General features: G+C 34.9%; 2 protein-coding genes across 3 annotated transcripts; both read right to left on the bottom strand.

The window, feature by feature from the left end:
- Positions 1 to 404: 404 nt before the first annotated feature.
- LOC109155597 (interactor of constitutive active ROPs 4-like) lies at positions 405 to 2,938 on the bottom strand. Of its 2 annotated transcripts, none has more exons than XM_019303213.1 (3): positions 2,555 to 2,938; positions 1,632 to 1,682; positions 405 to 1,526 (listed from the first exon to the last, which is right to left on the bottom strand). In XM_019303213.1, the coding sequence occupies exons 2-3, from the start codon at positions 1,643 to 1,645 to the stop codon at positions 560 to 562; spliced, it is 981 nt and encodes a 326-aa protein (XP_019158758.1). In that variant the 5' UTR covers positions 1,646 to 1,682; positions 2,555 to 2,938; the 3' UTR covers positions 405 to 559. The 2 variants fall into 2 exon arrangements, with proteins under 2 accessions (XP_019158758.1, XP_019158757.1); XM_019303212.1 differs by having other exon boundaries at positions 1,632 to 1,690.
- Positions 2,939 to 10,805: 7,867 nt separating this feature from the next.
- On the bottom strand, positions 10,806 to 12,782 carry LOC109156042 (polyphenol oxidase II, chloroplastic). Its single transcript, XM_019303824.1, has one exon. It carries the CDS (start codon positions 12,747 to 12,749, stop codon positions 10,983 to 10,985), a length of 1,767 nt encoding a protein of 588 aa, XP_019159369.1. The 5' UTR covers positions 12,750 to 12,782; the 3' UTR covers positions 10,806 to 10,982.
- Positions 12,783 to 16,315: the final 3,533 nt, after the last annotated feature.

A 16,315-nucleotide genomic window follows, 5' to 3' on the forward strand; every position in this document is an offset into this window, starting at 1 on the left:
TGTTTTTTCATGTGATCTTAAACCAGGTAACTTTATGCTGCATTTTTTTTGAGTGCCGGGAAAAAATCCTTAGTGACTACCAATGTTGTAAAAATCGCGCCGCCCGGCCGTGTTAAGGAACGCTGGATTCGGCCTCCTCCGCGGCAGGCCGCCTAGTCGGCCGAACCCAAAGGTTATTTGCCAAAATGATGTACATTAGGTAAAACCGGTTAAGCGACTCTAACCGACAAAAGACCACACAGAGGTAAACCAGCTTAGGTTGTTCATAGCTGACCATCTCAAATTAAGCAGGCTAATAGGCCTCTACCATTGGAAGTCGAATTTGGAACCTTGTGGTTGCCAAGTCAACAGCCCGACCAGCTTGGCTGGAATTGCCAGTTTTTGTTGCATTTTAGAGGTTCAAGAAAAGAAGTGGAAGGAGTTCATAAAAATTTGAACACATGCAAAATGTAAAAGGTTGAAACATGATCAAAATGGTAGGTAAATCATCTTACAAGCCAGCAAAAAAAAGGAACTAGGAGAGAGTTTCTCCTGTAGTTGCAAGTGTTGAAAAACTGCTTTATTTCTGGGTTTTCTTCTTCCACAGATCAAACATTTTGATGCCAGAGCTTCTCCTCTTCCCACTCCCAAAATCTTCGGTTTCACCAATCAACCCGGGAGAGCCCAAATAGCTGCCATATCCTCCCACTGCAGATTCAAATACACTGCTGTTATACTGTTTATCCATCGATCCACACCTCTCAGAAATCCTTCCCTCGTTCATATCTGCCCCGCCTGCAAGAACTGCAGCCGCTGCATCTGCCGCCTTTCTCCACTGCTCGGTTTGCACTCGGAGTTTCTTCATCTCGGCTTCTAACTCCTCCTTCGCCTTCTCAGTGGCGTCTAGCTTCTCGTTTATCCTGGCTTCATTGCTCTTAGTAGCTTCCAGTTCTTGGATGACTTGGTTTAACTTAAGAGCTGTTTCTTCTTCCTTGGCTTTAGCTTGCAGATTTAAGCTTTTATTTTCTTGGCTGAACTTTTCAAGCTCTTTTTCCTTCGCTTCTAATTTTGCCCTCAATGAGTCTAATTCGTCGTTCTTTAGGCTCGGGTTTTCATACGACGCCTCTTCTTGATCACTAGCTTCACCGGATTTGGATTTAGGTTTTGGTTCCATAGAAATCTCGAAAACATCAGTTTCTTCATCTGTAGGGCCACTTTCTTGATTTTCGGTTGGTTTCTTTGTTTTCTTTTCAAGCAGTTCTTGAGCTGCTTTCTTTGCAGACTCAGCTGAGGCCAACTGGACTTTCAGACACCTGAGCTCTTCCTGCGCTTTCCCGAGCTGGGATTCTAAGTCTGTGATTCGCGCCCCGAGCTTCTTCTGGCTCGAGGCGTCGGACTGGGCACTGCGGGGTGATGATCGCCGATCACTCAACGGCTTGGGGCTCCGGTCATTCACCGCCCGGTGATGTGAAGAGTCTGAATCTGAGCTCGATGTTCTTAGCTGAGATGGAGCTCTCGGAGATTGCCTTTGAGGCATTTCTGAACCCCTTTTTCCCAAAACACAAACAAAAAGCTCAGTGCTCACCCTATCAATACAAATCGCTACACTATAATGCAAGAATGGTATGCATTGTAGGAATATAGGATTTTACCTTGATCTTGGCATTTGGCTTCCTCAAACAATGCAAGCACAGATTCTTGTTCTGCAAAACTATGAATCAGAAACACAAGTAATCAAGCTAACATAGTACATAAATGTGAAAAAGATTGAATTTTTGTTAAAGATTTCTGCTTATCATCATTATCCATGGATGCTAAGCAGGGAATTTGATGCTAGCTGAGTGAAAATCAAGAAACTATAATGCTGCTTTGGGAATGTGACTAAACCAAGAAAGTGCAAAAGGAAAAGAAGAGAAAAAGCAAATTGCTTAAAAAGACATGAGAGAAAAAGCAAAATAGGATGAAGCCCAAGCATGCTTTTTTAGATCAGAGCAAAAGCAAGTTTTCCAGTCCACTCTTCTTCCATGCACATCTCAATATCATTAAAAGATGTGCAATGCTTGTCTCTCCCCACCCCACCACTTCCTCAACATCCTAAATACCCAGTCAAGTTGGTCAGATTATTAGCCTAATAACAATAAAGTTCCAAATTTGACTGCCATTTTGAACAGTTTATTGATCTTCTTAGTTTGAGCTGATCAATTATGATAATCTAGGCTGGTTTATCTTCTGTGGTCCTTCGTTGACTAGGATCACAAGACGGAATTTAATGCACACCTTCAGATAGTAAATTTGTATGTCCAATATTTTCACTCAATTTCTAGAGTGTAAGGACACCTTAGAATCTTCATTATTGTGTTATAATTTGGTTAAAAGATGATAATCTAATCTTCATGTTTTGTTTTACACTTCAAGATTTATGTTTTCTACTTAACAGCACAAGAAAGAGGGAAAGCAGAAGATCAGAACACTGAATTGAAGCCACTCATCAACAATTATGTTTGGTAGAAAACATGAATGGAATGGAAGAAGCAAATGAAACATACAAAACCTCAGAAAATGCTAAAAATCTTACCTTGAAATCGTCAAGAATGTTTCCAGATTCTCTACCTATACCCTCAGATAACACTCCTACTCAATTGTTCTTTGGCCAAGAAGAGATACCCATACCCACCTGAAAAAGAATTACACAAAAGAAGAAGAAGAAATATATGCAGCAAAAATGATGGTGGCACCAGTACATTCAAGAAAGCTTGTGGGGGCAGTGAGAGATTTATATAAAGTTTTGAACTTTGAGCTCCACTATGAAATTTGAAAGCTTGGTGGGGCTAGGGAATTCAGAGGGAGAAGACAACTAGTGAAATTTAAAAAAGACCAGGGTAACTGCACAGTAAAAAACAATGTTGACATCTTGGGGTTGTAAAATTTGTAGTTAATTAGGGTTTTCTCATCACTTGGCAATTGTTACTCCCCATACCATTTTGAGTCAATTAGTTTGATTTAAATTAACTTCATGTGCTTTGTATGATCATACCCATCATAGTTTTTAACTACTCATTGTTCGTTTCTTGGTTTTGGGAATGGAGCAACCTTAAATTTTTAGGTCAATTGTCTCACCCAAAAAAGGTACTTACAACTCAGTGAAGAGGTGCCTACAACCCAGCAAAAGGATTAGTTTCTGTGTGACGGTGAAAACCTTGAGTATACCAAAAAAAAAAAAACAAATAAGCTACACATTAAATATTATACTAGATAAATTTAAAATAGAAGTCTTCAAAGGATCCATTATAGTCTAAATCTTTGATGGAAAGTTGATTTATTGGCATGTCAACTTGGAGCCCAATTTATTTATTTCTTGTCATTTTCCCACAGTTTGAAAAGCCCTTTTCACTCTCTGCATTTGGAAAACAGTGCATATATGCATCTAATCTTTGAAGTTTGAATTAAATGACAAGTTTGAATTTCTTGGTGTGTATTGGACTTTGAAGTATGAAACATGAAACCAAGGCAGCAAATTGCCTATCACATGGCCAACAGATTAGAAAATTAGACACATTCATGAATTGAGAGGGCAAAGTGTCACTAAGCAATTAAAGATGTAAGTTGTGAATTCAATTCGTAGTTGTGTAGTATCTCTTATGTATAGTTTGCGGGTTACTACACAAGAGTGAGTTTACTGAGTACACACCCTCAAAATCTCGAATATTTGATGCAGGTTTCCTTTGTCATCCAAAAATAAAATAAAATTGATATTAACATCAAATATTTTATGCTATATCTTACATTTCCAATGTAATAAAGTATCCGAGTCTCGGTCAAGACTTGGGTTGCACCCACATAAATTGACTCTTACTTGGAAAAAGACTGGCGTAAAACTTTTTAACATGACGTATATATCCAACCTTACGGTTGTATTAACAACTCGGGTATCTGATAAATATATTGTATATGTCAATGTGCATATAAAAGTCATGTGTTGAAGCATCCATAGGCCTATTGATGAACATGTTTTGTACAATGAGAGTAAGGAGAATCAAAGAATGAATTGTATTAATTAGCCCATTTCAATATGAGAGATCTGAAGGCTGAAGGCTGAAGTTTAAAGCATTATTGGGTTGGGTTGGAGCTCATATTCAAAACAAACAAATAGGCCCATTTAATAGTTATTCATAACAATTAGGATTATAGTTGAATTGAGGCCCATTAAACGAGTCCAAGACGTACTGCGATCAATCATTATTGTGTAGACGATACTATTAAATAATGTAATTCATTACACAAATAATGCATATACTTTTGGTATATTAAAAATATACATTATTTGAGTACTGAAAGTACATTATTTTGTATAATGTAGATTTAGTACACGAATAATGTACTTTTTGTTATGGTCCACATAATAATTTGCCTAGTGCAATAGCTTAGAGTCATTCAAAAATACAATATAACATATAAATGTAAAATAGGCATGAGTGGAATGACATTCCTGCTTATTCTGTTGTTTGTTAATACATGAGAACAGGGACGGAGCCAAAGGCGGGGGGGGGGGGGGGGGGGGGGGGGGGCAGAGGGGTCAGCTGCCCCCCTCATCCCACTCCCACCCTATATATAATTTTTGTATGTATATATGTATATATAGTATATGTGTTAATATTAGTAAAATAAAACTATTAAGTGTTCATAAGAGTTGATTTAGATGAGTTGATTGAGCACATTTTGGGTTGTTATAAAGAATAGGGTTTCAAATCTTGGCATTGACATATTTTTTAATAGTTGGCTTCAACAGTTTTTTTTACTCATTCTCTATGATTTCAACATAGTCATGTTTTAATAGTTGTTTAATATTTAATACACACACATATATATAACATTCTTTTATATTAATAATGAGATGTGTTTTTTTTTTTTAAATTATCTCTTTTGTTTTAATGTTTCGTCTTTACTGAAAAGAATTCTGAATCCTTCCCTACTTCTTCCCCCCCCCCCCCCCCCCCCCCCTCCCCCTCAATCAAATTTTTGGCTCCGTCCCTGCATGAGAATGGGCTATTTCTTTTCTTTTATAAGCAAAATAACATCCCTAGTATTAGCCTATTCATGAGTTTTCATAATAACTTAGATTTTTTATTTTCTACTTTACCCCTAATTTAACATGACATTTGTTTAATTTTTTTTTTCTCCCTATCACAATTTTGATATATTTTTTGCTATTTATTTGATTCTATGGTGACTTTCAAAAAAAAAATTCTATGATAAATGTATATGGTGTTTAATTTTTTTTTATATGATTTGTTATTTATTAAATTATGTTATGTTTGTGTAGATCTCTCTCTAGACTCAACATTATTAGCTCATTATTTTTCAATCATCTATTGTGATAGATCCTCACTCTAGAGTCTAGACTCAATATTATTAAATTAGCTCATTATTTTTCAAAATTGGCTGGTACTAGACCTAGTGACAATGGAGGTTGAACTTTAATTTGATAAACATTACTATACTACACTAACATTAATTGCAACCATCAATATTAATGACTACATAGGGTAGGGTTTTAAATCCTCAGAAAAGGAGTTTTTGTAGAAATCCGCAACTTCGGACATTTAACGATGACGTTGCACCATGTTCAATTTTTATGTTTCATAGTTGCTTTAATTCTGTCTATATAACTCGAGTAGTCAATTAATTATCGTTCATTGTTATTTCTAAAGATGGATGGAATTCAAATTACCCTACAAAGAATTAGTGGTGATAAAGACTATTTATGCATAGAATTGAGTAACTTTAGATTATTTGGTGGGGAACTGAAAACGCCATTAATATGTACTTCTGTAGGGTAAGCTACCACCATGCCCAATCTTCAAATTTATGTCTGTATGTACAATTGTATAAATGCTGCACCTAATCCCTCTGACTTACTGTTTTTGTCATTGAATTTATTGCACTTTTGAAAAAAAAAACCTAACATTTTTATGTGTCCTCTTTTAACTTTAACTTTAATTTGTACTTCTTTTAGCATTCAATTTTTAAAAATATTGCGACTTCAATTATATATATTTGGTTCAAATGGGGACAAGACTTCTCATACCGTCGGTACAGATTGTATCATTAAATATGTATAAACGTACCATAGTGTTTAAAAATGTACCGAAATGAAATGCACAAATACACCACACAATGTAACACACACCAAAAAAAAAATACACTATACACTTAATGGTGTATTTTCGAACACTTTGTGGTGCATTTATGCGTACCTATTGGTGCATGACTGCGCAACCGTACGGAAAGCACTGTCCGCCCGAGAACCTGACCATATATATATATATATATATATATATTTGTGTGTGTGTTGGGTGGGGGGGGGGGGGGGTTACTTGATAACAAATTCTTATGTAAAGGTTATGACTGATTTAATCGCACATCAATTCATCAAATGGATGGAGATTTTAGTAAAAAAGAAAGGTCAATTTTATAATTAGTATAAAATTTAAAATTTTTAATATTTATAAAACTAATTATTATTTTTTTCTTATTTTTCAACAATCATTGACGGTTGATCTATCTAAGTAGATAGATAAGATTAGTTTGCACTTTTTACTTATGAGCATGTTTTTACTGAGGCTTCTAATATTCCACCAAATATGTATCGTTTAATTTGAGCATGATCATTATTCACTCTAGACAATTTTTATATTTTTAGATTTAGATTAAATATAAACAAGGATTAATTATTTATGTAAATGTGAAAGTGGATGTTGAATATTATGATCTGGTCCCCTATTAAATTATTTATGGAGTACACTACATATTGGCTTGTGGGGATGTTTTATTGCAACTTTATTAATATTAATATTAAATAAAAATTAAAAACCACCCTTGTCGTCGCATCGAGAATTAAATATATAAATTAAAATTTGAAATCTGACAATCACACACAGAAGAGAACGTGCAGGCATGCTAGTGGCCAGGAGACTGGTGAACAAAAACTGATACGATAAGATTTAATTATAAAAAAATAGTACATGTACTCCTATTCTTTACTCCTAACTTTTACTTTTATACTTAAAATATTGATGTAGACATTTTTACAAGGACTTACATAAAAAAATGACTTATCAGAGCCCGCTACATCAAGAAATAAATTTGAGGGAGTACATGTTGTAGAACTCTTTAATGATATAAAATGATGTATTTGAGCATGTGACACTTTTATCTACTCTGGATAATGGATATGTATCTTTTTATAAAGTGAGAAAAAGCATGCAGCTTTACCGGCTCGGTTTTATTTGGTGGTGTTTGATAAATAACTGTTAGCTGATTGTGGTAGTGGGTTTGACTAGTATAACATTAGTTGATTGTAGGAAATTGTTTGGTAAATTAGTTGTTAGCTGATAACTGATTACATGCAAAATAACTTTCTCAAAGAGTTGATCAAAAGAACTGTTTTAAACAGTTTTTTGAATTTTAGCATTTTAGAGCAATAAGCTATTACAAAAAAAATAATTAATCAAATACTCATATTGTTTGTTTAACCAAGTTAAACAACTAATAGTGGTCAAATAAGTCAAAATTAATTAATAAATTAGCTATGTTACCAAACGGGACCTTTATTTATTTATTTATTTATTTTTGAGTTTTGAACATAATGAGAAAAGGGGCTCCATATTTTCAAAAAAAAAAAAAAAAGAAAAGGGGCTCCATACTCTATATGAAGTTAAAATATACATAACTAAATTTTAAAATCAATATATGAGTACAAAATTAATAATGTCAAATAATTTAAAGTTAAATTAAAAAAATTCTGTAATTTAAAAATTCAATAATTTACAAATTCAAAATTAATTATAATAGAAAACTTCTATGTGTATTTCTTGATGCAAACTCATCCATAACTGCATTAATATTAATATTGTATAGCATATCCTTCTCAATATGTAAGATTGTCAAGTCATTTAAATCTTATAGATGTATAGAATAATAAGTAATAAAATGATCATAAGTTTATTAATTAATAACTAATAAAACTTCATAAATTACAAATTCAAACTTTAGTGTCACCATAAAGATCAAATAAAGAAGAAATTGTAATCCTCTCTCAAATTGTAAAGAGTTATAACATCCTAAGATTAATTTGTTTCTTGATAGTTGGTATGTGAATAGCCAACCAAGGTGATCAAAATAGTACCGATAAATCAATTTATGATTTTGAGTTTTCAAACTCATCGAATTTCTAGTCACTACGCTAAGTCTTTTCTTTCTTATCAGAATATATATCGTACTTTAAATATTTTGAGAAAAAATCACCATGCTCTCAACAACTTTTTTTTTTTTTTCAAGATAACTTTTCTAGAGTATTAACAACTGTATAGTATACTTTCTTTCAACTACTTTTTCCAGCCTATTTTTAGCAACTATAAAATATTGTGTACAGTTTGCAAAAAATAAAATAAAATATTGAGTTCAATTATTTAGGAGGAGGTGTAATTGGTCCACGCGGCCACGCCTGTAATACTTGCTTTATATCTAGTAAATTATTATTCTTTCAAAAAAAAAAAAATCTAGTAAATTATTATTTTTAATTATTAAAAAATAAAAGGAAAACATTCAAGAATGAGAAAATGTGTTATGCATGTATGCTATATGCTCTTTAATTTCTTGATGGCTTGATGCATGTGGGGTAGCCGTAGTCTTAGAGGATGTGTATATATAATGATTATAAACGACATATGCAAATATAATACAAATATTACATTCAAATTGTGGAAGATTCGATGCTTTGAAATTTAATCGCAGAATATTTTGATAAAATGAAAATGTCAGCATAATTTATTTTGTCGCGTTTAATGTAAAAGTGAATGTGATTGTCTGCTCGTGATCACTCGAAGGCAACTTTGAATGAAGTTCTTATTGACGAGGTAGGAAAGAAAGACATGTTATTTTTTAGGTTATAAAGAGATGATCACTCATACCTTGATAGTTAAGTTTTGGACAATATATGATGAATAGAAACTATGTTGGAGTTGGAGTTTTCTAAAAATACAATGGGAGATTCCTTAGTGGTCTTGTCCAAAGTTTGTATGTGAATTGTAGCATCAAAGTCCCACTTTTACCATATTGATACCATAAAGTCCATCATGAATCATGACCAACCTTGTGACATGATACATACATGGTTACCAATTACAAATAATAAACTATTAGTTAAAGCCGTATCATAACCATCAAAATTAAGATCTTTTCATTATATATGTGTGTGTGTATTTTGGAGGACCCTTTTATGACAAATTATTCTGTAGATCCGGATCTAAAGATACACAATTTACATATTAAATATTCACAATTTATCTTTTAAAAATTCACAATTTGCGATGTCTTTGTATTGTATTCACAAATCTCAAAATTTAGAAACACAATTTATATGGTAGATGTTCACAATTTCAATAATAAAAAATATACAATTTAGGATCATGATCCACCTTGCAAAGTGGACCCTAGTCCATGGTATAACAATTGTACTCTTATATATGCATTTTCGATTAACCTATGTTATGTTTTGGTATTGGAGGGCCCTCCCATACATATAGCTAATACATTATAATTTTTGTACTTAAAACTCACGAATTTGATTCTTCTTCCAAAAGGCTGAACTCCAACCCTAAGGGCCCCCCACACCCCGACCCGACAGAGCATTTGGAAGGATGTAAATTATGGTAACTCAACTGAACATGAACCACAGGTTAGATCGTGCTCACTGCGCACAAGGAACCCCCCTCACTTTGAGAGACACGAATTTGATTCTTGCCAATAGATGTTCTCAGATGAGTCCGATCCGTACTAGATCTTTCTACTACAGTTTACCTCTTATGTGTGAATTGACAATTATTACATATATATAATTCCTCCAATGCACATTATTAAATAATGTTTTCAGGTTATCTTGTCACTTTTTTTTTTCAAAATACTATTCATTAAATCATTGAGCTAAGTGTGTAAAAAAAAAAAAAAAAAAAAAAAAAAAAAAAAAACACGCTAAAGGTGCCCAACATTATTGTACTTATGTTAGACATAAGAAGTTTCTTCAAAACTTTCAAAGAAAATAAAAAAGAAGTTTCTTCAAAAAGGAAATGGAATGGGGCCACCTCCATTAGTGAAGGTGAACAAGTATTCAGACAGTACGATGTGTTTGTATTATTAACTGCACAATAAAATGGGAGAATAGTCGCGTCCCAGTGGGCAATCAGTGGATGCAAATAATCTTTCTTTATTGGCCGCACCTCACGCGCCATCATGACGCATTTTCAACATAAATTATCTATTTGCCTAGTCACCCTCCTCCTCACCTACCTCTCAGTACATGCCACCACCTACCTAATTCACATTTTTTTTTTCAACAAAAATATAACTCAATTCAATAACAAAAATTTATTTCAAATTTAGATATCATTTTACAATTCCTTGCGAAATTAGTGAAGGACTATATTTATAAACTATGAGATTAATTTAAATTCAGTTCAGTCACGAGTAGGATGCATTCACAAATCAGAATTTGAGTCTTACAGGAGAGAGTTCAGGTCGTATCCAAATTTTAATGTTTGTTCTGATCTTACAATGCATGACTAATTCGTTTAACAAGTGTTGCAAAACATTAGTCTCACATAAGCCTTGTGTTCGGTGCTAAGATAAGAGTCTTATTCTTGTCAGGAATATAAAAGTTGTCGTAGGTAAGAGTTAAATGCATGTCACGGATATTGATAGTTTGTGTTTGGATGTACATTTTAGTAGAGTTAGATTGACTTTATTTACCAAATAATTTGTCGGAATCAAGAACTCGAATAGAAAGATATTTTATTTATGGGCCCCATATTGTACAAACCACATGCTAGGCCAACTCAAAAGTACTAGGGGAAACAAGACACACATGAGGAAAGCGAGGGATAAATTATTGGACGGTACGCCGGAAAACAGTTTCGACGGATTTCTAAAAATAGAAACGCTCGCTCGCTCTAAGAGCCGTAGACGATCTTGATGTTGTCGACGGTGACGACGCCGCCGCCGACCTTTGGTGCCAAAGTCACCAGAACTGCATCGTCGTCCTCGGCGCCGAGGTCCTCCAAGGGCTCGTTCAGACCCAAGCTCAGACTGGTCCTGATCTTCTTCGACCCAGTGTGCTTATGCGGCAGGTGCGCGAAACTTCCTGCGTACTCCGCCTTCTCCTTCCCGGCCTCCGGCTCGTCCTCGTCGTTCAGGTACACGTCGAACTTCGCGTACTGGTCAATCGCCACCTCGATTCCTTCAATCTCCAGGATTTCTTCCTCCTCTTCCTTCTCCTCCTTGCTCCTGGATTTCTTCGGCCTGGGCACCTTAACTTGCACCACCTTGTCGAGCGTCAACGGGAACACGTCGGTGACGAACGGCGCCTTGGACCTCGCCGCCAAGCCGGTCTTTTTCTTGGTCGGGAGCGGCTTGCTGTTGAGCCATGGAAGGTTGGCGAATTCGTACTTGTACCCGAGTTTCTGGTTATCCAGCGCGTCTCCGACGCGCACGCGGACGGCCTGTTTGTTCTCGTCGTAGAAGATGAAGGTGGCGTCGAGCCAATCGGAGTCGGTGAAGTCTCTTCTCCGGCCTTTCCCGCCGAGCTGTTGCCAGATGGTCCACATTCGGTCAACGTTGGAGTGGTGACAGTAAAACAAGATGTCCCTTCCGGCGGAGTAGAAGTTCCCCATGTCCTCTCCGTTCTGCGTTCTCGGCTTAACGTCGCCGACCCAGCGGTGAACCGGCGTGTGCGGGATATTCTCGATGGACCCGCCGCCTTTGTTCACCGGGAGGTCGCCGGACTTGTACGGTTTTCCGAGGAAGAGCTCGGCGGTTCCGGCGTTAGTCACCATGCTCTTGTACATCAAGGCGAGGTTGTTGGAGATTCTCTCCTGGTCAGTGGCGTCGTTATCGGTTCCGGCGTAGCCGAGGTCCATCACGAGAGGGAGATGGGCCTGGCTACGATTCTCATCGTACAACGGCGAGTTTTGGTTTCGGAAATACTGAGGAATCAGCATTCCCGCCGGGGTATCCCAGTTCCAGAACGGCAACCCGAAGGTGGGGTCCCCGATGAGTTTCCCCAAGATTCTCTCGTAGAAGTATAAATACCACCTGTGGAAGGGGAAGAAAAGCCATGAATTGTGGACTTGGATCTCCTTGTCGGGGTGGTCGGGCTGGACATACCCGCCGTTACAGTAAGCACAATGTACAAGCGCTTGTTGGTAGAAGTTCCGGGGATCGTCCGCCGGGAGCTCCTTCATCAACTTGATCGCCCTCTCGAACTTAGCAATGTATTCCTTATCCATCCGGTGGATCGCCGGGCGGACTTTCAGGGTGGCGGGGGAGAAACGGGGGACCTTGTAGGGGACAACATTAATCGCAGCCGGCGGGCAGCAGGTATCCACAAGAGCATTGGGCGGCAGATCCTTGGGAGGGACAACGCAGTTGGAGATCTCCGGCGCGTGGATGGGCTCCGCGAACGCCAGAGGGTTGTTCACGAGGCTGGCGGCGCCGGCGAGGCCTCCCAGGCCGAGAAGAACGTCTCTTCTGTCGAGCCTTGGCTGGGAGTCCCCGGCGGCGGCGTTGCATGAGACCTTGAAATGCCGGCTGCGCCTGGCGGAGCCGATGTGGATCTGAGAGGGTTTTGGCAGTGGGGAAGCCAAGGTGGCGGAGGAGGACAAAGATTTGGAGGTTTTAGGGGCGGCGGAAGTGCATGGAGAAGTAGTAAAAGAAGCCATTTTTCAATGCTTGGCGATTTAATATGTTTACGTTGCTCCGGTTATATAGGAGGAAATGGAGGTCGTTTTGGTCAATTTCTACAACACAACTTGATTCACGTGGTTTTTTAAGTGAATAATAATATAATATTCCACAACTTTATTGATTCAATAATATTCTAATTTTTTAATACATTGGTTTGAAATGTTGAATCCCCAACTCCAATAGTTTCAATTCGCATATCCTAACCCGACAAAGCATTGAGAAAACGTAAATCACGAGAACTCAATGACTCAGATATGACTAAATGCTGGTGTACAAAAAGCAATCATCATTACCTCTGATCAATTTTTGGGCTAGAGCTAGACTTATAGGGTGATCTTTGAACCATTAGCTAAGCCCAACAAGACATATTCGACAATTTATATCGTGGACCCTGGTCCAATACACATAATATATAGAATTTATGTTCATAATACACATACATATAAACATTTAACATAATACACATAATTTATATTCATAATGTACAAAATTCATATCCATAATACACAGAATTCATGTTCATAATGCACAGAATTCATGTTCATTATATCATATTTATGTGTATGTGTATTATGAACATAAATTATGTATATTTGGAAGATAAATTCTATACATTATGAAATTAAATTATGTGTATTGGACCAGAGTCCATAGTGCACTGTAGACTACCCGGGCCCACGATATAACGATCCGACATGAGTAGTTATGTTGTGCATACAGATGCAAAAACGACGTCGTTTTATTAAAAACGCGCGTCTCCCCTTAAAAAAAAATTCAGGTTCGATTCCCAGCAACAACATTATGTTGTTCATTCATTTTTGAATTTTAGTTCATTGATTCTGGAATTATAGTTCATCGATTCTGGAATTGTAGTTCATCGATTCTGAAATTTTAGTTCATAGATTCTGGAATTTTAGTTCATTCATTCTGAAATTTTTAGTTCATAGATTAGATTCTGTAATTTTAGTTCATAGATTCTGGAATTATAGGTCATCGATTCTGGGATTATAGTTCAACGATTCTGGAATTTTAGTTCATATGTTGTTGCTGGAAATAGAACCTAATTTTTTTTTTAAAGGAGAGACGCGCATTTTTAATAAAACGACGTCGTTTTTACATCCGTATGCACAACATAATTTGCCATCCGACATATTCTAAATTCAGAAGTGTGTATCAATACGGATACGGTGCCCATCAAGCAATTAATAACAAATACAACTACCTATAATTTAAGTGAATAATAATATAATATTCCACAACTTTATTGATACAATAATATTCTAATTTTTTTAATATATAAGTTTCTCACTCTTCTTAGTCGAAAATGTTAAATCCCCAACTCTAATAGCCGTGCAGACACCAACTTAACAGATCATTTAAGATAATGTAAATCACGGTAACTCAAAGAATCAATAAAAAAGACCAAATGGGAGTGCACAAAAAATAGTCATCATTATTATTTCTGATCAATTTTTTGGACTAGAATTAGACTTGATGACCTTTGAACCAATGAATTAAGCTCAACGAGACATATTCTAAATTCAAAAGTGTGTATCAATACGGATACGGTGCCCATCAAGCAATTAATACCAAATACAACTACCTATAATTTATTTGTTTTTTTTTTTTTAATATAAGTTTTTCTTTCATTATATTATATCTTGGTGACAGTGGCAAACTCCACATGATTTGTACCTAAACACCACTTATCATATATTGTCTTTTTGTAAATAATGTTACTTTTTCTTACAATAATTTTTTTTTTTTTTTTTTTTTTGTGACGTGAAAAAGTCGTAGTCATTACATAAACATGTATTATATGTATTAAATAAACTTCTATCATATGTATATAATAACTCACAAAATAAAAAAAGTTTCTTAATATTGTCTTTTGTGTTACATTTTGTTTTATGTTTGATTGTTATATAAATTATTTACCAACCCTTGGTGGGACTACCAATTGGTAACAAATAAAAATAAACGATAGTATTTAACTATTTATATAGTGATTGCAGTACGTAAGAGAATAATATAATGTTTTTCTTCTTAAAAGCTAGTTCCAAATTTAGTGCATACAATATTAAATTTTCTAATTTAATTTAGTTTTTTAGTTAGATAACATACATTGCATTAATGACAACTTTAAATTGGATATATGTAGCATAGTTTGGTCGGTTATAGACTTCGAGGTTCGGTAATTTCACCCTCAATTATCTAACACACAGGACACTTCATAATATTTTTATATAATATTTTTCTGATTAAATTAATACAAACTTATTGGTTGTATACTATTTTTCTGATTAAACTAATATAAAGTTATTGAATCTGCATTAATTAATCTCTCGAGATTCACTCTACCACTCCATTTCTGCAATTTGTATACATCATTCAAAGAATCAAAGCTATCCCACAAGTTACTATATAAGTGTGGGTTAAGTGTACGGATTATTCCATTTGCAAGTTGTTAATTTCCCTTTTTAAACGTATCTTGTAATTAATTTAAGAGATGTATGAATGAGATGACCCGAGTTTTTTCTGGTCTAATCAGATGTTTTAGATGCTTTGCAATCTTTGAGATCTTATATGGCACAAATTGGATTAGTCTCATTAAATTACTTATTATATCATGATTTAAAAAGAAATATATTTATGTACCCATGACACTGTTTAATTGATCAACTAACTCAAAATAACTTCATTAGAGAAATATGGATTTGGCATTTGTTGTGTGATACTAGTGCACATGTAAGCTAGTTGATACACATTTCGAAATTTTTCTCTTCTACCAGTCTTAAAGTAGGAGTAATGTGGTTTTCAAGATTGTGGTGTAATCTTATAAAGAAAAATAAAATAAAATTTACTCATTAATTCAATATTTAAAAAAGAATCAATATAATTAATTAGTACTCTCTCCGACCCATTTTATTTGGTGGGTTCGGTTAACCGAGGTTTGACTGAAGTTATTCACAATTTAATTTTTTATAATATTAAGTTTAGAATTAGTATGTAGAATTTATATATATATATATATATATATATATATATATATATATATATATATATATATATATATTTAGAAACTAAATTAAAATTTAAAAGTACTATTAACACAAAATCAAATTCAAAAATTATAAGAAAATGCTAATAGAAATAAGCAAAGAAGAAAGAGTTGATTTGACCAATGAATTGTAAGTTGAACAGATAAAATAAGACAAATGGAGTATCATATAGTGAGGTAAAAAGGTAAATATTTGTGTCAAAATTAGTATGTAAGGTACATAGTATCACACTTTGTACGTCCTGCCTTTCAAATATATTTGAAATTGCTACTGACTATTATATTGTAGTATCGATCTCATGATCTCCCACATAGGAGAGGTTGTTACATACCATCTGACCACAAGGTACTTGGCGCCATTCAAATATATATGTGATGTATAATTATGAGTTTATTTGGAAATTAAAAAAATATTTTCTGAAAAATAATTTTTAAAAAATAATTTAATTTTCTAATGTTTGGTTAAATGTCATAACTGTC

The sequence above is a fragment of the Ipomoea nil genome, unplaced genomic scaffold (genome assembly GCF_001879475.1).
Source record: "Ipomoea nil cultivar Tokyo-kokei standard unplaced genomic scaffold, Asagao_1.1 scaffold2704, whole genome shotgun sequence".
Lineage (NCBI taxonomy): Eukaryota > Viridiplantae > Streptophyta > Magnoliopsida > Solanales > Convolvulaceae > Ipomoea > Ipomoea nil.